Source organism: Pelophylax lessonae, assembly GCF_965119305.1.
Source record: "Pelophylax lessonae genome assembly, chromosome: 3".
Taxonomy (NCBI): Eukaryota; Metazoa; Chordata; class Amphibia; order Anura; family Ranidae; genus Pelophylax; species Pelophylax lessonae.
The window spans coordinates 609271551-609295383 of NC_138770.1; the positions used below are offsets into that span (position 1 = coordinate 609271551).

The window sequence follows — 23833 nt, forward strand, 5'->3', positions numbered from 1 at the left end:
AATGCAGATTTTTCTATTTAGTTCTTACTGAAGAATGCACAGCGCTCATTCATGCGCCTGTGTGCATAGGCGCATTACAATGAATGGGCTGCATTCTATGCATTGAGGTGAAAAACCTTCTTCATTGCAGCTGTCCCCCAGACCCCCCCTGTTATTCTTACCTGAACCCGACAGTTCCAGCGATGAGCCTGAGCGCAGCAGCTCCAGCCACTGTCTCGGATCTTCATTGGATAGATTGTCATTCAAATCCAGTGACACAGGAGCAGGCCGAGTCCTGCTGTCTGTGTCAATTGACGCAGCAGCAGGACTCGTGAGTACTCCTGCTAGTGTGCCCCCAAGGAAAGCGGCTCTCCGAGGGGGCACCCAGTGAAGAGGAAGAGCCAGGAGCGCTGCCGGGGAACCCCAAAAGAGGAGGATCGTGGGCTGCTCTGTGCAAAACCCTTGCACAGAGCAGGTAAGTATAATATAATTTTTAGTTAAAAAAACAAAAAAAAAAAACCTTTGCAATCACTTTAAGTGCCAGTTCACATTTGTGCGATGCGGAAACGCTGCGAATATGCAGCTTGTTCCCAAATCGCATCGGCACCTCTGGCAGTTCACACTGTCATATGCGATACGCAGGGGGTGTCAATTAAAAGTTAACGACACCCACAGTTGCGATCGCATATCGCAGTGCAATCTGCAAGTTCGCACAGAATCGGATCGCACTAGTGTGAACCACTATGCGATCCGATTCTGCTGTGAATAAAAAAAAGCCTCATGTGCGAGTTTAGTGCGGATGCGGTGCGAATTCAGCCATACAAAGTGTATGGCTGAAATTTGCACTGCACATGAGATCGCATGTAATTTAGGAGCAGTGCGCTCTGAATTACATGCAATCTCCTAGATCGCACTAATGTGAACTGGGGCTCAGTGATTATTGACCGGAAGATTTCCCCCCTTAAGGACCAGGCCATTTTTTGCGATACGGCACTGTGTTACTTTAACTGACAATTGCGCGGTCGTGCGATGCTGTACCCAAATAAAATTGATGTCTTTTTTTTCACACAAATAGAGCTTTCTTTTGGTATTTGATCATCTGTGCGATTTTTATTTTTTGTGCTATAAACAAAAAAAGAGCGACCTCTCTAAAAAAAAAAAAATAAAAAACAATATTTTTTACTTTTGGCTATAAAACATTCCCAATAAAAAAAAATTTAAAAATCAAATTTTTTCAGATTGGACACCTAACTGATACTTTTGACAGTTTTGGGCGGACCAGTGACATTACCACAGTAATCAGTGCTAAAATATGCACTGTTATTGTACTAATGACACTGGCAGGGAAGGGGTTAACACCAGGGGCGATCAAAGGGTTTAGTGTGTCCCTAGGGAGTGCTTTCTAACTGTGTGGGGGATGGACTTGCTGGATGAACACAGAGACCTGTGTTCCTAAATAGGAAGTTCATCACTGACAGAACAGGGGTCTGCAGTGTTTACATTGGCAGACCGTCGTTCTGTCTCCATGGGGAGTGATCGCGGGTGCCTGGCAGACAGCGCGTCCGCTGGGCCTGCTGATTGGCTCCCCCTGTGGCCAATCGGCACGTGCGCCCGCCCCCACTAGCTGTCTCAGGTACACCATTTCGCGGGACAGAGCCGACCTGCCGCAGTAAAAGTACAGCGGCTGGTCGGCAAGTGGTTAAATGAACTGACAATCTGTAACTTTATTTTATTGACTTTCCATAGAGGAAGCCAGTTCTCCGATATGCCACATCTTCTCTTCTGATTATCCTCTAAACGTCTACACATTTGTCTGTGAATGTCCTTTACATGAACCAGTTGATGATGAAGAAGTTTGAGAATATTGTCTCTTTGAAAGATGTTCTTGATTCAGCAGTGGTTTCTCCATGCTGGCGGCCGTACACAGAGGAGCAGAGAATGAAAAACACATCTTGTAGACAGAGGAGGATGTTAAATAAACTTTATTGATCGCGCGAAGTCCGTTCACAGTTTGATGATCAAATATGAACAAGAAAGTATCGATTGGGCAGCGTGGGTCGCCACTGTTTTTAAAGTGATTGAGTTTTGGGTTGGAAAGGAGCTCATATCTCAACCACCAACGTGCTATGGGCCCAAATAACTACTTGTTTAATGCTTTCAGGGATCAGTATATCGTATACTCAAAGTGATATTTCAATTGTTAGTTTATGCTGCAGAGTTCAACAACTTAATGATTCTAAACTTGGGAGATGTGTCTAAAAAAATAGGTTTCTAAGACATATCTCTTACATTTAGCAACTTTTTCCTTCCTCTGCTTCCCTGCTGCGATTACCTGCAACTTCCAGCTGTTAAAATTGCTTTGTTTTGCATAGTAGGAAAAGCTGCCAAAATGCAGCCTTTCGTGCAAAGTGTCTGCAAGTGTCATTGAGTAATACAGTGTAATGATGTATTGTTACATTGTAATTACTATTTAATTCATATTTAGGTTAAAGGCGTGACCTTTGATGTGCTGATTACATCAATTAAAAAACCTTATATGAAGAAAAAAATGTAATTAAAAAGTATTCCTCTTTAACCCCTTATTAATCCTTGGTTAACCCTAATTAACTCCACCCACTTTTCTCCTCTTAGTGCTTATTTTTCTGATAATTCTTATGATTAATATTTAGATTTTTTAATTTACTGTACAACTAGTTTTAAAAGAACACTGTTCAAAAAAGAAGAAAGAAGACATAGTTACTTAGTTACATAGTAGTTGAGGTTGAATAAAGACCATAGTCCTTCCAGTTCAACCTGGACTGGTAATTAAATATTTATTTATTTATTTATTTTTTATTTTTCTACCTTTTGCGCTGGTATTTGGCACTGCACTTTATTAATTTGGTTATCACCATTTTTGAACATCTGCATCTAGGTATAGCATTTTATTTTTATCCATAGTGCGGTACACATTTTCTGATTTTTAATTAAATATTTATTGCAAAACAATTTTGCCAAAAGAGTATTTATTACAATGTTTTGTTATTATTTATTTTTTATTTTTTTACAATTTGTTAATTTACAGGACAGGGCAGTCTGCAGTGCTGCGGGAGGGTGGGGTGCGACACAGTGAAAAGGGGGCACATGGGACTGGGGATCAGCAGTGGGAGGGGGGCAGCACAGTGAAAAGGGGGCACATGGGGGGGTATCAGAAGCAGGCAGAACAGAGGGGGATTGGTGTTGGAGAAGCAATTACAGGAACGATGACCTGTGTCTCTCCCTGCAGCAGCTGGAAGCTGGCAAGAAGGGGAGAAACTGGCTTTCAGCTGCTGCAGAAAGCCACACAGGGTTTCCTTCTGTAATTGCCCCTCTGCCCGACTGCACCGATTCCCTGTACTGTTTGGACCCCCCTGTGTGCCCAGGCCCCCTACTGGTGGTAAACATACATAGTGGATAGAGTATAGGGGTACAAGAGCTGACGAGGTTAAGGGAACTTGAATTCATTTCAAATAAAGTGTTAATTTTTGGCCCATAAAATGTACTTATTGTATATTTCTTCTTTTTCACAGACTTTATGTTCTTCTGATTTTCTGTATGAATTGCACTGACATCCATTCTTGCTTATATTAAAGAAAGTCTATAATGGTTTTGGGTCAATTTGATCAAATTTATTTTTAACAATTGTGTCTAAACTGATATTTAATACCAGCTTCTTTCTCTCTTTCTATAAATACAGTGGATATAAAAAGTCTACACACCTCTTTTTCCACCAGTTTTTCCACCTTTATTGTGACCTATAAACTGTACAACTAAATTGAAAAAACTAAAATCTTTTAGGGGAGAAGTAAAAATAAAAAAACTAAAATAATGTGGTTGCATAAGTGTGCACACCCTTTTATAGCAGGATGTAGCTGTGGTCAGGATTAAGCAATCACATTCAAACTCATGTTAAATAGGAGTTAGTACACATCTACCATCATTTAAAGTGCATCTGATTAACCCCAAAGAAAAGTTCAGCTGTTCTAGTAGGTCTTTCCTGACATTTTCTTAGTCGCATCCTACAGCAAAAGCCATGGTCCACAGAGAGCTTCCAAAGAATCAGAGGGATCTCCTTGTTAAAAGGTATCAGTTAGGAGAAGGGTACAAAAGAATTTTCAAGGCATTAGATATACTATGGAACACAGTCAAGTGTAGAAAATATGGCACAACGGTGACTTTACCGAGATCTGGACATCCCTCCAAATTAATGAAAAGTTGAGAAGAAAACTGGTCAGGGAGGCTGTCAAGAGGCCTACAGCAACATTAAAGGAGCTGCAGGAATATCTGGCAAGTACTGGCTGTGTGGTACATGTGACAACAATCTCCCGTATTCTTCATATTATTATTATACAGGATTTATATAGCGCCAACAGTTTGCGCAGCGTTTAACAAAATGAAGGCAGACATTACAGTTACACTACAATTTGGAACAAAAGGAATCAGAGGGCCCTGCTCGTTAGAGCTTATAATCTAAAAGGGAGGGTCAATTGATACAAAAGGCAATAGCTGTGGGGGATGAGCTGATGGAGCAAGTGAAACAGCGTTATTAGTTAGTAGCCGGGTAGGCTTCTTTAAAGAGAAGGGTTTTCAGGGATCGTCTAAAGATGGATAGATTAGGGGACAGTCGGACAGATTGGGGTAGAGAGTTCCAAAGAATGGGAGAAGCTCTGGAGAAATCCTGGAGGCGAGCATGGGAAGAGGTGACAAGGGAGCTAGAGAGCAGGAGGTCTTGGGAGGACCGAAGAGAGCGGCTAGGTTGATATTTTGAGATCAGGTTAGTGATGTAGCTGGGGGCAGAGTGGTGGATGGCTTTGTAAACTATTGTTAGCACTTTGAATTTTATTCGTTGGGTGAGTGAAAGCCAATGAAGGGATTGGCAGAGAGGGTTGGAGGACACTGAACGGTTGGTAAGGTGGATAAGTCTTGCAGCAGCATTCATTATGGATTGAAGGGGGGATAATCTATGCAAGGGTAATCCAATGAGGAGGGAGTTGCAATAGTCGAGGCGAGAGATAACCAGGGCGTGAATTAAAAGCTTGGTGGTGTCATTGGTTAAAAAGGGCCGTATTCTAGCGATGTTGCGAAGGTTAAGGCGGCATGATTTGGACAGGGATTGGATGTGAGCCTGAAAGGACAGTGCAGAGTCCAGGGTTACCCCTAGCACCCTGGCATGTGTGGAAGGACTAATAGTTGTTCCATTGATCTTGACAGAGAATTCCGGGAAAGGGTCACCTAGAAGAGGAAATATTATGAGCTTGGTTTTAGATAGATTCAGTTTGAGGAAGTGGTGAGACATCCAGGCTGATATGTCTGTTAGTAGATCAGTGATGCGGGAGGAGACTGATGGGGTGAGCTGAGGGGTAGAGAGGTAGATTTTGGTGTCATCAGCATAGAAATGGTAGTGGAAGCCATGGGAGGCTATTAGCTGACCCAGGGAGGAGGTATAGATTGAGAATAGTAGCGGTCCAAGGACAGAACCTTGGGGGACCCCAACAGTAAGAGGAGTTGCAGAGGAGTAAGTGGAATTGTAAGTGACACTGAAAGTGCGGTGAGATAGGTAAGATTCGAACCAGTGGAGAGCACAGTCACGGAGACCGAGCAAACTGAGTTTTTTGAGGAGGAGGGGGTGGTCAACAGTATCAAAGGCAGCAGAGAGGTCCAAGAGTAAGAGTATCGAGTAGTGACCATTGGTTTTTGCTGTTAGTAAGTCATTTGTAAGTTTTAGGAGAGACGTTTCAGTGGAGTGTTGCCGGCGAAATCCAGACTGAAGGGGATCAAGGAGGTTATTCTCAATGAGGTGCTCGCTCAGGCGGTTGTAGACTAAACGTTCAAGGAGTTTGGCAGCAAAAGGGAGTAAGGAGATGGGTCTTAAGTTATTAAGATTGGAGGGGTCTAGTGAGGCTTTCTTTGGTATGGGAGTTACTAGCGCATGTTTTAGAGAGCTGGGGAAGATGCCAGTGGAGAGGGAGAGGTTGAAGATATGAGCTAAAGAGTGTAGGATAGAGTCAGAGGGTGACCGTAGTATTTGAGAAGGAACAGGCTCCAGGGGGCAGGAAGTTAGGTGGGCATTAGAAAAAATGTTAGTAACTTCCTCTACAGTAGTTGGGTTAAACAAGGGAAGTATTGATTGTGCAGGAGGACAAGGTGTGTAAGGTGAGGGAGATATCTTTAGTGTAAAGATCTCTTCACGAATTGTATCGATCTTATTTTTGAAGTGATTGGCAATCTCTTGGGCAGTGAGTAAGTTAGTGGGTGGAGGCAATGGAGGACGAAGTAGAGCGTTGAAGGTCGAAAAGAGTTGAAGGGGACTGTGTGAGAGGGTGTTAATGAGAGTGATAAAGTAGGTCTGTTTGGCAGTGTGGAGGCAGGAACTGTATTTTTGGAGGGCAGATTTATATTGACTGAAATCTTGCTGTGACTTAGTCTTACGCCACAGGTGCTCAAGAGCGCGACTACGTTTTTTGAGGCTTCTGGTATTGTCTGTCTGCCAGGGTTGAAGCGGTCGGGGCCTGATTCTGTGTGTAGTAAGGGGGGCCAAGGCATCCAGGGTAGATGACAGTGAACTGTTGTAGACAGAAGTGGCCATGTTGGGGCAGGAGAGGGATGAGATTGTGTTGAAGAGACCATCTGTAGCAGAAAAAAGAAGTGAAGGGTTAAGATGGCGAAGGTTTCTACGGGTAATTGTTCGGTAGTTGGAAGGTAAGGAGGAGGACAAGGAGAGACTGAAACTAATGAGGTGGTGATCAGAGAGAGGGAATGGAATGTTGGAGAGGTTGTGAGGGGTGCATAGGTAGGAGAACATGAGGTCAAGGCTGTTGCCATTAGAGTGAGTAGAAGCATGTGTCCATTGTTTTAGGTCAAAAGAGGAGGTTAAGCTCAAAAGTTTAGAAGTAGTAGGAGTGTTAAGATTAACAGGGATGTTGAAGTCTCCAAGAATGATTGTGGGAATTTCAGAAGAGAGAAAGTAGGATAGCCAGGCAGAGAAGTCATCAAGGAAGCCTGATACCGGTCCAGGAGGCCGATAGATCACAGCAATTCTCAACGAAACTGGAGAAAATAGACGTCATATGTCTGGGTATGAGTAGAGTGGCAAGATGGAAGATTTTTGTTACGAAAGAAAACACCCAAGCCCTGCTAAATTTTGCAAATACACATCTGAAGTCTCCCAAAAGCATGTTGGAAAATGTGTTCTGGTCTGATGAAACCAAGGTTGAACTTTTTGACCATAATTATAAAAGATATGTTTGGCACAAAAACAACACTGCACATCACCAAAAGCATACATCCAAAACAACAAAAGAATGGCTTCACCAGAAGAACATTAAAGTTTTTTAATGGCCAGAGCCCAGACCTGAATCCGATTGAAAATCTGTGGGGTGATCTGAAGAGGGCTGTGCGCAGGAGATGCCCTCGCAATCTGACGGATTTGGAGTGTTTTTGCAAAGAAGAGTGGGCAAATATTGCCAAGTCAAGATGTGCCATGCTGATAGACTCATACCCAAAAAGAGTGCTACAAAAAAAAAGGTGCTTCAACCAAGTATTAGTTTAAGGGTGTGTACACTTATGCAACCATGTTATTTTAGTTTTTTATTTTTACTTCCCTCCGCCTAAAAGATTTCTGTTTGTTGTTCAACTGAATTGTACAGTTTATAGGTCACATTAAAGGTGGAAAGAGTTCTGAAATTATTTATCTTTGTCTCATTTTTTACATCACAGAAACCTGACATTTAACAGGGGGTGTGTAGACATTTTATATCCACTGTATGTGTGTGTATATATATATATATATTTTATTTTATTTATTTATTTCAGGTACTTACATACTTAGTGCCGGTTCACACTGAAGCGGCACGACTTTCGGGGCGATCTGTGAAGTCGCGTGCACCGCGACCTTGGCACGACTTGCACGGACTTCATAAAATTAATGTCTATGCAAGTCGCTCCAGGTCGCCCAGAAGTAGTACAGGACCCTTTTTCTAAGTCGGAGCGACTTGTGTCGCTCCTATTAGAACCGTTCCTGTACTACACTATGGGAGGCGACGGTGCGTGACTTGTCAGGCTGACCAAGTCGCCTGACAAGTCGTACTAGTGTGAATGGACACTTATACTTATATAGGTACAATAAACTCACATTCATAAATATACTAGGGTCAATTTAGACAGGAGCCAATTAACCTACCAGCACATCTTTGGAGTGTGAGGGGAAACCGGTGTATGCGGAAGAAACCTAAACAAGCACGAAGAGAACATGCAAACTCCAGGCGGGTAGTATCATGGTTGGGATTTTAACCAATTATCCTAGCGCTGCCAGGCAGGAGGGCTAAGCCATTGTACTGCCTATAAAATTCTGCTTTGTATAGGGTATCCACCCATTGCATAGGAGCCCCAGAGCACTATGGATTTTCTAAGAGAACACAGTAGAAGCTGTTCCCTTTTGTACCCTCTGTGTCAGATTGAAACTTCCAGTGGAGCCCTACAGAGTTAGATGGATAGAGGAGGAAAAGCCATTGCTTTGACTCATTCACTTGTGTTTCGGCTTGAGCTTTAGAGCTCTCTAAACAGTCTTCTTTCAACAATAATTAAAGAGATGAAAACATGTAAAGCCTAAAGTCCCACCTGCTGGAAGAAAAAGAGAATACATACCTTATATACTTTAAAAAAAAAAAAATGCATATTTTGTATTGATCTTGGCAGTGGCGGCTGGTGCATATGGGGTGCAGGGGCGCTGTCCCCCCCCCCCTCCATGCGTGCAGCCCCCTAATCTACATGCGGGGCGCCGGACGCATGGAGTTCAATGGGGCTTTTTTTTTTTAACCATGTGTTTAGAGCCAGAGACTCTCACAGGTTAAAAAAAAGGGTGGGCTTGGGGCCCAGAGCACTGCGCCCGAGCCCACCCGGTTGTGTGACAATAGCGAATGAAAATTTGCTATTGTCATACGGATCCTCCTTCTGAGACCCGTTTCCAGATTGGCCGAAAGGAGAAGCCATGCCATTGGGCATGAAGGAGGAGGAGGGAGGAGACGCAGAAGACTGGGGGAAGAAACTGCCGCCGCTGATGTCCAGGCAAGGTGAGTGATCCTGTCCTGGAGGTCCTGTCCTGTCCTGCTGTGGTCCGAGTGTGTGCGGCCTGGTGTGGTCTGGGGGGAGGGGTGTATGGTGCAGTCCGTCTTCCACCCCCCCCCCCCCCCAGCCAATGGAGCACCAGCCGCCACTGGATCCTGGCTATAATTTTATACTGGATATAAATGGGTCAGAACTCCTCTCTCCGTAGGGCTTTGTCTGAGGTTTCAATAGGATAGTGCCAGGATAGAGACTACATCTGCTGTTGATCCTGCAGGAGGCTGTAGCTCTGCTCCCCACCTGCCACAGAGATAAGTATTAACAGTTTTCTTTTCCAAAGGGCAGTTCTATAGATTTTTATTTTTAAGGCTACGGAGTTGCTTTGAGGAACGATTGTCTGATCCTGTACTTGTTCACTGCAATCTGCCTTTCTCTTCAGGGTTTGAAGACCTGGCCACCTGTCCCATCCCGGAAGTCCCTAAAAATGGATACAGAACACAAAGTATTAGCGTCTTCTTTGAAAATGCCGTGGTTCGGTTCCACTGCCAGAATGGTTACAGACTCAAGGGCCCTTCAAAGAAGATGTGCGTTCTGCTTAACAATGGATCTTTGGCGTGGCGGCCAAGCGACACTCCGGTGTGCCTAGAAGAAGGTAGGATGTGAACTTCTGCAATAGCTATAAATGGTCTGCAGTGTTGATACTCAGTTGAGAAAAGTATTTCCCACATATACCAGAGGCTGTGTGCTTTATTAGTGTGGGTGATCCACAAATCAGGTTTTAGTGGTAGGACAGCACTTAGTGTCATGATTTCTTCCTCTTCTGTTAGCTCTGAGTGGGAGGCACTAGGGGGAAAGTATAATGTATTTGCAGTGAGTGCTTAATTTGACTCTTAATTTGACTCTTATCTTAAAGTTGTTTTTTTTAATATATCTCACCTTTTTACAAACTTGCTTTTCCATTGTTTGTGTTATCGCATTAAAGTATTTGCAGATTAGACGCTAGAGGGCGCTCTTGCAGGGTTAGTGTAATTACTCTGTATTTCTCTTTATTATGGTGGAAAGAAGTTATCAGCTGCAGGGAGTATATTGTTTAAAATCGGTTGGCTGACTCACATTAGGAGAAGGAGCACTGGGAAATAAAGTAGATTGTATTTTCAGTGAGCTCATATTTGGCATTTTTTTGCAGCATTTAGTTTAAATGATTTACACTGCTCAAGTAAAAAGAAAAGAACACTTTTTAATCAGAGTATAACATCAAGTCAATTAAACTCCCGGGATATTGATTTGGTCTGTTAAGTAGCAGAAGGGGTTTGTTAATCAGTTTCACCTGCTTTGGTGTTATTGAAATTAACAACAAGTGCACTAGATGGGCAACAATGAAATGACCTCAAAAACAGGAACTGTTTTACAGGTGGAGGCCACATTTTTTTTCTCTATTCATATTTTTTGACAGTTTTCCACTAGTCTTGCATTTGGCTAGGGTCAGTGTCACTACTGGCAGCATGAGGTGATACCTGTAGCCTATAGAGGTCGCACAGTCAGTCCAACTCCTCCAGAATAGCACATCAATACGTGCCATTGCCAGAAGGTTTGCTGTGTCTCCCAGCACAGTTTCAAGAGCATGGAGGAGATCCCAGGAGACAGGCAGCGAGCTGAACAGGCCCGTGGAAGGTCCTTAACCCATCAGCAGGACCGGTATCTGCTCCTTTGTGCAAGGAGGAACAGGATGAGCACTGCCAGAGCCCTACAAAATGACCTCCAGAAGGCCACTAGTGTGAATGTCTCTGACCAAACAATCAGATACAGATGAGGGTGGCCTGAGGGTCCAATGTCCTCTAGTGGGCTTGTACTCACTGCCTGCCACCGTGGACCTCTATTGGCATTTTCCAATGAACACCAGCATTGGCAGGTCCGCCACTGGCGCACTGTGCTTTTCACAGATCAGAGCAGGTTCACCCTGAGCACATATGACAGACATGAGAGGGTTTGGAAAAGCCATAGAGAATGTTAAGCTACCTGTACAGATCTCCACAGGCTATTCAAGGGGAACCTGACTGCCATCAGGTATCAGGATGAAATCCTTGGACCCACTCTCAGACCCTACACTGGTAAAGTTGGTCCTGGGATCCTCCTGGTGCACGACAATGACTGGTCTTATGTGGCAAGAGTATGCAGCCAGTTCCTGGAGGATGAGGGAATTGATACCATTGAATGGCCCAATCGTTCGCCTGACTTAAATCCTATAGAACACCTCTGGGACATTATGTTTCGGTCCATCGGACGCTGCCAGGTTGCACCTCAGTCTGTTCAGGAGCTCAGTGATGCCCTGGTCTAGATCTGGGAGGAAATACCCCAGGACACCATCCGTCGTCTCCTTAGGAGCATGCCCCGACATTGTCAAGCATGCATATAAGTATGTGGGAGCCATACAAACTACTGAGTACCATTTTGAGTTGCTGCAATGAAATTTCAGCAGAATGGACTAGCCTGATGCATCATTTTTTCACTTCGATTTTCGGGGTGTCTTTGAATTCAGCCCTCTGTAGGTCGATCATTTTCATTTCCATCAAACAATGCGGCATCCTTTAGTTTCTAACACATTATTTTATAATGATATTTTTCCCCATTGAGATCTAATGTGTTTTCAAAGTGTTCCTTTAATCTTTTTGAGCAGTGTATACGATATCTCTAATTTTTATTTTTAAATATTTGGTAATTTCCCAAATTAGGAAATGGATAAATAAACCACAAAAGGGAAGCCTTAGTGACTCTTTAGGTTACTTTTGTAATCACTCAGCAAAGCAGCTAGGGTTAGCCTGTTATTTGTTTTCAAAAAATGTAAAAAAAAACTTTTTTGTCCTGAACTTTTTACAGAAATAAAGAAAACCCAATATATTCATTAATGTGGAACTCAGGGCTTGCCCAAAATATAAAAAGCCCCCCCCCCCCTCCCCCATATATATATAGAATATAACGATAATTTAGTCTAGGGGGCTTTTAGAGAAATTTAGAGAGAAAATTACTAAATTATGGTCCCACACTAGCCCTACTCTGGTGTCTTAATGTGCGACTAGTGGCCACTGCGGCCCACTGCCCGGGAGGCAAGGAATAAGTAAGTATGGCACTGTAGTAGAGCCCCCATACACAGAATGAGCATAAAATCCTGCAAATGTTGCCAGCTAATACTAGGCACCAGCCTGTGCTGATTTTTATTTTCCAAAATGATGCTGCGGGGGCCCTGATATCACCGGCTGGGAAGGCTAGCTTCATTTGTCAGCGTGACAGGTTTACTTTAGGACGCCTGCAGAGTCACAGGGCCCTGTAATGATGTATCTGCAATACCCATGAATTTTAGTTACTTGAAAGCTTCTTACTCTGTGAACCCTGCAAATAGCAGATGTGGCGTGACACGCTGGAAAACGTTGTCAGAAATGGAAAGAAAATGTAATTCTGAGCCTGCTATATTATTACAGCTAGGAGTCTCTAGGCAGATGGCAGCGATCTGATTGGCTGGAGGGCTCCATGAAAGCCTGTTAGTGATGGAGTGAATTATATGGTGAGAGGATAAGTTGTTCTGACCTCGCTGACATATGACGGCTGTCTGAATAGATGAAGACCTGAGTTTTTCTACATACAGCGATCAGATATAAAGATCCTTCTGATGTCTTCTTGGCTTCAAAACTGAATATCTTAAAGCCAAACACTTCCATGATTCACTAAATTCATTGGGGGCCCCGAAATATACAGCCATCGTGTACTGCTTTTTATAGGGTGTACAAGGAAAAAACTTTGTAGCAAACAACTTGCTAACTTAAAGTATACATAAAGGCAAAACTTCTTTTTTTTCCATTTGTTTCATATAGAGTAGTAACACCTGTCAGGTTTATACTAATGTGTATGCCCCCCCCCATGGGCGTGCACAGCCTTTTACAATAGGGTGTGCACCCCATAGCTCAAACAAACATGCGTGTGCATGTATATATATATATATTTACACTATATTACCAAAAGTATTTGGATGCCTGACTTTACACATTTAATGGCACCCCAGTCTTAGTCCATAGGGTTCAATATTGAGTTTGCCCACCCTTTGCAGCTATAACAGGCGCGTCAGTCAAGTTTCTCCACCCCAAACTCGCTCCTCCATGTCTTTATGGACCTTGCTTTGTGCACTGGTCCAAATCATTTGGTAGAGGGGGGATTATGGTGTGGGGTTGTTTTTCAGGGGTTTGGCTTGGCCTCTTAGTTTCAGTGAAGGGAACTCTTAAGGTATCAGCATACCAAAACATTTTGGACAATTTCATGCTCCCAGCTTTGTGGGAACAGTTTGGGATGGCCCTTCCCTGTTCCAACATGACTGTGCACCAGTGCACAAAGCAAGGTCCATAAAGACATGGATGAGAAAATTTGGGGTGGAGGAACTTGACTGGCCTGCACAACCAACCTCCTGACCTCAACCCGGTAGAACATCTTTGGGAGGAATTTGAGCAGAGACTGCAAGCCAGACCTTCTCGTCATGCATCAGTGCCTGACCTCAGAAATGCGCTTCTGGAAGAATGGTGAAACCTTCCCATAGACACACTCCTAAACCTTGTGGACAGCCTTCCCAGAAGAGTTGAAGCTGTTATAGCTGCAAAGAGCCAACTCAACATTGAGCACTACGGACTAAGATGCCATTAAAGCTCATGTGTGTGTAGAAGCAGGTGTCCCAATACTTTTTGTAATATAGTTTGTAGGTGTGTGTATATATAAATATGGACAGCAGTGGACATGTCAGTATGGCAAAGGTTGGTGTCAGTAGGACAGTGGATAGTGTCAGTAAGTAGAGCACTGGACAGTGTCAGTAAGGTAGAGGACAGGTCAGCAGAGCATTGGACCGTATCAGTAGGTCAGAGATTGGTGTCAGTTGTTATTTATTTTTATAACTTTTTTATTAAATTTTTTTACAATTGTTTTTTTTTTTATTTTTTTTTTTACAATTTATAGGAGCCCCATTTGGGGGCTTCGGTGAAATTTTAGGGGTCTAAACAGACCCTTGATGACTCACTTTTCAAACAGAGAAAGGGACTGAGGACAGAGTTTCTCCAGTTCCTTTCTCTGCAGCTTCAGTTGCACTGGACAGTGAATGAATGGGGAGTAACTGAAGCATATTAAACACAGTTCACTATGCTTTAGTTATAATGAACACAGTGAGTGATCAGTACCGATCACTCACTATGTTCTTTGAGAAAAGGAAAGGGCTGGTAAATTACATGGGAGAACGTGGGGGGAGGGGGGGGGGGCTTAGACAGCAGGGGGAATCTGCATCACACAGTGTGATTAGGGTGTGCGAACGCCTGTGATGCCCCCATAATGCTGGCCACATACACACTTCAATTTTCCCATCTGACGGATATGCAATTTGATCAAAATGTTCTAATCTGCAAACAATTGCATAGTTATAATCTTCCACTCTATACAATGTAGACTCAATTTAGATCATATTCGATCAATCTTAGTCTGTCAGGTCAGGCTGGAAAATTATTAGCATTGAGATACTTTGTTTATGAATAAGATACTATTAGATAGATTGGATTATAAGATCTCATGGTGGAAAAAGAGATGCAATCAATAACTTACAATAGTAGTATTTAAGATCATATCTTTACCATGGATCAAAATGTATTTTCCCATGTGTGACATATCAAAAGAATGGGTTTTTGACTATAAATCGATAATTCCAATCAGAAGAGGTCGATCATTTAGTGAAGAATGGATGGTCGCCATTAGGAAGAGTCACCGTCTCTAGTTGTCATGTTTACCATTATCACTGAAAGTAAAAGTGAAAGAAAATCCCACATTTTGGGTTGTCACCAGAACAGGAAAAGAGAGGAAATCTTCCAATAGAGAAACTAGTTCTGGCGACAACCAGGTAGTCCCTAACTTTAGAGGGATTTCCTCTCATTTCCTGTTTGGGTATTGGACAGGAAGTGATTGGAAATCTCCTAAAATGGAACAGATGGTAAAAAAAAGCTGAGAGTGGTTATATTTCCCCCTTTACTCTACCAAAAATAAAAATTACTTGTTGATCCTTCCAGAAATCCAGTGTCTCTGTAATCTCTTGTACACGGAAATGAAACTTTAATGTTTTCCGCTTTCTCAGATATCTAGTGTGAACTACAGGACACCTCCACTCTATGTGATGGGGATGAGGAGAGGGGATGCCGCTGTTGTAAAACTCAAAATTATTGATTGTGTTGCATCAATTGGCAGCAGTGAGATGCTTCATGAATTTGATCGTGTTTCGATTCATCAGATTACGAGATTGCTTGATGAAAACAGAGATGCGATCTATAAACTTACGATTGTATCTTCCAACTATTGTTCAAAATCTACTCTCCTGTGTGTGTCCTATCGATTGACTCAGTTGTCAACTCTTATTTATTTTATTCATTATTTATTTATTATTATTTATTTTATTTATTGTTTATTTATTTTTATCAGAGAGATGGTTTGGAAAAGAAACTGTAGATTATTTATTGTGTTTGTCCACTATTTAAGAGATTCAACCTTTCAATTTATTCCTGGTGACAGTTATCACTGAGATTGGAAATGAAGGAAAAACAAAAATATTCATATCAAAAATATCTCTATCAAGAACAAAAAAAAAAAAAAAGGTTGTGCGCAGACCTGTGTGGGCATGTTTGTGCATGCACATTGTGGGTAAGGCAGCCAGATCATTTTCATGGGCTACCTACCTGCAAGAAATGCAGGGAAGGAAGTCCCTGGCTCTTTTTTTTTTCTTCTTAACTACTCCTTGGGTGGACGTCTTATGACGTTGTGGACTTTGAGTGGAGATATCTGAATGATGGGTGCAGCTGCTGATATCCTCTTTTTTTGCCGGCGATTCCCAGCCACTTGATTGTTTTTACAGACGGTAGGAGGGAAAAGTGTAAGGATAAAAAAAAAAATTCAAAGCGCCCCCGTCCCCCCATGCTTGCACGCAGAAGTGAACACATACGTACGTCGCGCCTACATATGTAAACAGCGTTCAATTCACACATGTGAGGTATCACTGCATTCGTTAGAGCAAGAGTAATAATTCTAGCCAAAGACCTCCTTTGTATCTCTAAACAGGTAATTGTGTGCAATTTTAAGAATGTTAGGAATCTATTTACTCGCCGGTTTGTGGTTCTCCTGCACTCCAGCTGACGGAAATGACGTATAAAAAAACACCACCCATTGCCATTTCATCAGTCTATGTCTGACGTCCTCAGGGGTTTGCCTCTGAGGACGTTAGACATAGACTGACAAAAACGGTCAGCTGGAACCCAGGTGGAGCGCAAAACGGCGATTCCTATAAGTGCAAAACAACCTTCTTTTTTAAATAAATGAATTTAAATACTGCACCATGAGAGTGTTTCATCCTCTTCCTCTCTATATGGCAACAATGGAGATTTGAATACACTATTTATGTACATATTGAATGGATGACAGAAGCGGTTTGAAATCATTCCTGTGACCTCATGTATGGCATCTTGGATTTTCCCATATGTGCAATTTGACTCCATACAATAGGGGTCAATTAAGTCTGGTACAGTATTGTGCATCTACATGCTGGTGGAGAGAAACCTTTCCTATACTCACTGAGGACTCTATTCACATGTGGGATTATATATATGGACTTCACAATTTCTATGGATTTTTTATAAATTAAATGGAAATGTCATGTAGTGACTTGTCAAAAAAAGTTTAAGTAATACTAAAGTCAGATTTTTTTTTCTTTAAAAATAACAGACATGTTATACTTACCTGCTCTGTGCAGTTGGTTTTGCACAGAGCAGCCCGGATCCTCCTCTTCTCGGGTCCCTCGCTGGAGCTCCTGGCTCCTCTATCCTGTTGAGTGCCCCCACAGCAAGCAGCTTGCTATGGGGGCACCCGAGCTCTGCGTGTCCATTCAGACATGCCCCACCTCTCTCTCTCCTGATTGGCTAACTGATTTTTATTAACAGCAACAGAGCCAATGGCGTCGCTGCTGTGTCTTAGCCAATCAGGAGAGTCCCGGATGGCTGAGACACTCGTGCACATCACTGCATCGAGATGGGGCTCAGGTAAGTGTGAAAGAGGCTGCAATACCAAGAAGGTTTTTTATCTTATGGATAGAATGCATTCAGATAAAAAAACCTTCTGCCTTTGCAACCACTTTAAGAAAAAAGTATGCTGTGCAATGCAGTGAAGCAATCATCACACTGCCCCCTGTTGGAGCCGGAACTGTCACTAGCCCACATGGTAAAATGTAACCTCAGACCCCCAACAACTCCCCTTTATGTAATTCACAGAAAGTATCTGGGATGGCAGGTAACATTGTTTGAAATTTCATTCCAGTTACATGGACTCTTTCTGACAGATTTCTGACAGGAAATGTACTTGCCTGAAAAAAGAAAATGAATACAGTCGGCACATGCAGCAGTATATATATTTTTTTAGGATATACTGCATATTCATTAATTGTATACAAAGGTGTCCATTTTAACAGAGGTTAAGAATATGTTACTCCAACATTTCATGTTCCTGATTTGTGCCTGTTGTACCATGTACTTGTGTTAAAGAGCTCTCTTTGCATTGCTTCCTTTGTATTGCTTCCTTTGTATGAAATACCTGGTGATCCTGCCAGTCCCCCTGCTTTCCTATTTCATACTGACCACACTAGCCATATAAACACATCTTTCCAAGTGTTGTCAGTTTTCTGACTGTGATGGGAGTACAGCCTGCCTACCCTACAATGGCCAAGGCTTGTGCGGATATAACCCCCTACCATTACCAGGGAAGATCAGTGTACTGCTGCTTTTCCACCCCAACCTCTCCAAGCCCCTTATGCAGTTGAGAACCGAGATCATATGATCACTTATAAAAAAACATTTTGCCTACCATTAATATTTTAAACGGAATGCGTTGTTTTACAAGGTGAGGGTTCACATTTATTTTATTTTAGACAAATATGTTCCCCCAAACAGTGAAGGCCCATCTGTTCTCTTTTTTAAGTTATATGTCCCATTTACAGTTCTTCCCTGTGGTCACAGCACCAGGCCACAGAATAATATAATATCCTTGTCTGGGCAGATAATTATGTAAAGCCAGGATGGTAGTGGAGGGATCATAAATCATTTTTCACAAAGGGAATCCAATCTAATTACATTCCGGTAGGGAACATTATCTGTGTGACTTATCCGAGAATCATATCTTTGGACAGAGCAAGCTTTCTGCACATCGTATTATCGTGTTATCCATGCGAGCCGCTAGCAAAGAACACTTCACAAGCTAAAAACTATGCGTTCTATAAATGGTTTAAAGCTGAACTTCAGATGACTGCTAAATGCACAGCTGAAATACTTACTGTGGGCTGTCTTATCGGTCCAGAAACTCTTGTAATCTACACTCACCAGCCACTTTATTAGGTACACTTTGCTAGTACCGGGTTTGACCCCATTAGCTTTCAGAACTGCCTTAATTCTTTTGGCATAGATTAAACAAGGTGTTGGAAACATTCCTCAGAGATTTTGTTCCATATTGACATGATAGCATCACGCAGTTGCTGCAAATTTGTCGGCTGCCCATCCATGATGTGAATTTACCATTCGACCACATCCCAAAAGTGCTCTATTGGATTTAGATCTGGTGACTGTGGAGGCCATTGGAGTACAGTGACCTCATTCCCATGTTTAAAAAACCAGTGGTGAGATGATTTGAGCTGTGTGACATGTTGCATTATCCTTCTGGAAGTAGCCATCAGAAGAAGGAATGGACATGGTCAGCAACAATACTCAGGTAGGTTGTGGCATTTAAATGATGCTCAATTGGTAGTAAGGGACCTAAAGTGTTCCAAGAAAATATCCCCCACACCATTACCCCACCACCACCACCAGCCTGAACCGTTAATACAAGGCAGGAAGGATCCATCCTTTGATGTTGTTTATGCCAAATTCTGACCCTACCATATGAATATCTCAGCTGAAATCAAGACTCATCAGAACAGGCAATGTTTTTCCAATCTTCTATTGTCAATTTTGGTCAGCTTGTGCAAATTGTAGCCTTGGTTTCTTCTTCTTAGCTGACAGGAGTGGCATTCTTCTGCTGTAACCGTGCTTCAAGGTGCATACCTTGGCTCCTGTTTGCCAGATTATTGTGCTCTTCCTCAGCCAATATCTTGTTCCTTGCACTCCTGCTGTTGTCTGTATCTTTACTAACCTTTGGCTTGTGCCTCGACTATGCTTCTGCATGATCCTAACCTTGACTATGCTTCTGCATGATCCTAACCTGCAACCACTCGTTGCCAAACTTTGGCTTGTTTACTGACGATGCTTCTGCTTGATCACTATCTGCTACCGGACCCCGACCTTGCTCATTTCCTGGTTTAGCGATCTTGAGGACCTGGCACTAGCATTCTGCAAAACCCATCTCCACCATCAGGAACTCTGGTCAAAACCAGTTAGTGCTTACACCTCATGCCTTGGGTGAGCCTGCATTTTGTAGCAAGTCACAAAGTGAGAGATTGTAGCAGGGGCTGATCTGTGTCAGATGTTTTTGAACAAAAGATTTGCGCAGGCACCATGATTTACATGACTGCATCAGCTTTGGGTCTCCATCTTAAATCCCTGGAGTAGATGGTGGTCAGAGAGAAAAGCAGATTAAGGCATTTTTCAGGGGAGTGCTTTGATCTCTGTGACGAGTAGTAAATACCTGGGAGTGTCGCACTTGGAAATTAATTATAATTCTTTCAGTTAAAGTATATGTAAACCCAGTTGCTAAAGCTGGTAATACACTGTTAGAATTTTGGCTGATTTTGAGGGATCGAATCAAATGATAACAGTGGGTGTCCATGGCAGCTTGACTAAAGTTGGTTATCCAATTGACTTTTGTTACAGGAGCTGGGATACAAATCTGGGTAGAATTTTGAATGAAAGTTCTTAGGAAAAGAATTCTCTAAGAAAGTTACCCTGGCCATAGACGGTTCCTGCTGAACCAGCCGAGATTTGAATCGTGTAAAGTAGGGAAATGTATTATTTGATCCCCTGCAAATTTTGTAAGTTTGCCCACTTACAAAGAAATGAAGGGTCTATAATTGTTATCATAGATGTATTTTAAATGATAGAGACAGAATATCAACCAAATATTCAGAAAAAAACACATGATACAAATGGTAAAAACTGAGTTGCAGTTCAGTGAGTAAAATAAGTATTTGATCCCCTACCAACCAACAATAATTCTGGCTCCCATAGACTGGCTATACAGTATGTGCTCATGTGGTATACAGATTAGTCCTGTAAATTTAGGAAGGGGCTCCTAATGACAACTCGTTATGTGTATAAAAGACACCTGTCCACAGAATCTCTTTCTTCCAATCAAACCTCACCATCATGGGCAAGACCAAAGAGCTGTCAAAGGATATCAGGGAGAAGATTGTAGACCTGCACAAGGTTGGAATGGGCTACAAGACCATCAGCCAGAAGCTTGGTGAGAAGGAGACAACTGTTGGAGAGCTTATTCGCAAATGAAAGTAATACAAAATAACCATCAATCGCCCTTGGTCTGGAGTTCCATGCAAGATTAACACCCCCTGCCGGGAGAACACAATGGCTCAGTGGGAGGGATTCCCCTGTCAACACTGTCTGTGTTGATGGGGGAATCAAGCAAATGTATTTCCTGCAACCCATGCAGGAAAGAAATTTGCTTCGTCAATGGCCTGCTTTCATTTGTTTTTATTATCCTTGGGGCAGATAGACATTTATTTTTGACCACATTGACAAGAAGATTCAAAGAAGCAGGATGGACATTTTTTTCGATTGAACAAATTTCTAACATTGTATGTGAATTTTCGTTCGGGAAACTCCATTCTTTCCAAAATCAAATGTTCAAAGCAAACAAAATATTTTGAATGACATTCAAATGTTCTGAGAGTTTGCATACAAATTTTTCCTAAGAAAATTCTATCCATCTATGGTCAACTATAGATTTATTTTGTTCAGGCCGCAAGCTAAATGAAAGAAATCTATTAGAATATGGCCAGCTTAAAGTGATACTAAAGTCTCGTATTTATTCTTAAAAAATAACAAACATGTTATACTTGCCTGCTCTGTGCAGTAGATTTGCACAAAGCAGCCCTGATCTTCCTCTTCTCGGGTACCTCGCCGGCACTCCTGGCCGCTCCTTCCTGTCGCGTGCCCCCACAGCAAGCAGCTTTCTATGGGGGCACCTGAGCCGAGCCGCAGCTCTGTGTGTCCATTCTGACTTTGATTGACAGCAGCGGGAGCCAATACCTGTAAGTGTAACTTTGGTTTACCCTGGGGCATCTTTTAGGACAGCACCTCATCTAGGATGGGGTTATGGCCTGCAGGACCTTCTGCCCGAAGGGCTGTTCTTTGGCCGACATGAAGTCCAACCTACAATGCTTGACCAGTGGAGAAGCTTGTCCAAGTCGCAGCTCTACAAATTTGTCCTGGACTGTAAAGGTTGCTGCCATTGCTCTTGTAGAATGTGACAGGATTCCCCCAGGAGCTTCCAACATCATGTTTACATAAGCTTGCAGAATGGCTAACTTTAGCCATCTTGTCAACCTCTGCCTGGATGCCCTTGACTCCCAAAAAAACAAAACAATAAAAAAAGGAATCAGGCTTCCTAAACTCTTTGGTCGACTATAGGTAATGGAACACACGCCTCACATCTAAGGTGTGAAAACTTTTCTCCTGATCACAAGAGGGATTTGGACAAAATGTAGGCAAAATATTTTCCTGCGGCCTATGATAGCTTGTGGCTACCCTGGGCAGGAACCCCGCATCTTTTCTAAAGAACACATAATACAGGAAAATCTGCAAAAATGGAGCCCTAAACGATACAGCTTTTATTTAATTCACCCTTTGACCCTAATTCTACAAAGGAACAATGTGTCAATGCCTGAAGCACAACTGCTAGATCCCACTTACAGTAGGAAACAGCAGGGACAGGACCAGTCTCCGTCTTGACAGGGCCTTAAGAAAATGAAATACCAAAGGTTCCTAGCCAAGGTACTTTCTAAGAACACGCTTAGGGCTGCTACCTGTACCTTCAGAATACTAAGTGCTAGCCCCTTTTCTGCTCTTTTTCCCTAGACTCCGACAGGATCCTGACACTAGTGGATGGGGTAACTAGCTAAAGAACACTGCTGACTGGATGGAAGTTGTGGTAGAGGGCTAGTGGCAATGAGAGACCAGGAAGATTTTAATGTGGCGGATAGTTCCTGCTTGACTGACCTGACAAGGTCACTATACTGGGTTACCCACTCTTCTCTGACCAGACTAGGAATACATATTCTACATAAATCTTTCATCCAGGATTGGCCTCAGGTGATACACAGAAATAAATCAAATACACATAATTTGTACCTGTTTATTTGCATTTTTTCTTCTCTGCATTGGTTCAAAGTCCAGAATGAAGAGCTGAGAGCCGAAATTACACACTGTAGAGCTCCGTGAGGAGAGCTCTGGGAGCTGATTGGAGGAAGGAACAATCCCTACTTCACACAGCACACAGGCACAGAGCTGAGGCTGTCAATAACAGGCTGTGTGCTGAAGATCCCATCCCTGTCACCTTTTTTTATCTTGGTGTCAGGAAACCTTGTCAGAGGTGACTCATGCAGATAGCAATGGAATGAGGCTGCAGCCTGAAATGACACTTAGTACTCTGGATAGAGACACGTACACGCTATAGAGGGATATGCTTTGTTCATATTTTATTTCTGAGAATTACAACCATTTTAACCTTTCCTGAGGCTCTACCCTCCAAACAAACACAAACAGGGAAGAGTCATCAACTACAGCCAGACTCAGCCCTACAACCACCATAGTTTTCCACAGCTGTATGCAATGTACAGGAGTCTAATCAAAAAATGCCCCTAGTCTAGCGGGAGCATTTTAGTGCTTCTATATTTAGAAAAAATTCTCTCAATTCTGTAGAATGGCAGTATATGGAGATAATATTGGCTACATTTGGGTTTGGCCCGACCTTTCAGAAGTGGGTAAAATATTGTACCATAGTCCATTAATGGGGACTAAACTTAATGGGATGGTATCTGAATTTTTCCGGGTGTCTAGGGTCACTCGTCATTGATGCCCATTGTCTCCCTGACTATTTGCGCTGATGATAAAGCTGCTGGTTGCAACTCTAAGTTTCCATTCACACTGGTACGACTTGTCAGGCGACTTGGTCAGCCTGACAAGTCGTGCACCGTCGCTCCCACTGTGTAGTACAGGAGCCGTTCTAATAGGAGCGACACAAGTCGCTCTGACTTAGAAAAAGGGTCCTGTACTACTTGGGGGCGACCTGGAGGCGATTTGCATTGACTTCCATTATGTGAAGTCCGTGCAAGTCGCCCCGAAGTCGCGCTGCACGCGACTTACAGGTCACCCCCTAAGTCGGAGCAACCTAATGTGAACGGGGTCTAAGGGCATCTCTGGAGGTGAAGGTCATTCAGGTGGGCAATCTGGAGGAAAAAAAAATGGCACTTTATGCAAATGACATGGTTCTTTTTCTTCGGGACTCTGACACCTCGCTTACTACAGCCTTGTCCATTTTGAACACCTTTGCCACCTTTTCCAGCCTTAGGGTAAGTGGCGGAAGTCTCAGGTTGTGCCCCACATGGTCACTTCTCCTACCATCCAGTCCCCTATAATTTGTCCCCTCCAGTGGGTGGATAAGGTGAAGTATCTGGGCCCTACTATCTCTAACTCAAGTTTTATCCCTCGAAATGTTACCCCTGTACTACAGA

At 42.8% G+C, this 23833-nt stretch overlaps 1 protein-coding gene across 2 annotated transcripts in view; it reads left to right on the forward strand.

The window, feature by feature from the left end:
- Positions 1 to 23833, forward strand: part of SUSD4 (sushi domain containing 4) — a 263120-nt gene that overhangs the window by 112338 nt on the left and 126949 nt on the right. For both annotated transcript variants that reach the window (XM_082251802.1, XM_082251803.1), the window contains exon 3: positions 9497 to 9709. In XM_082251802.1, coding sequence (XP_082107928.1) covers positions 9497 to 9709 — 213 coding nt within the window. The remainder of the gene's footprint in view (positions 1 to 9496; positions 9710 to 23833) is intronic.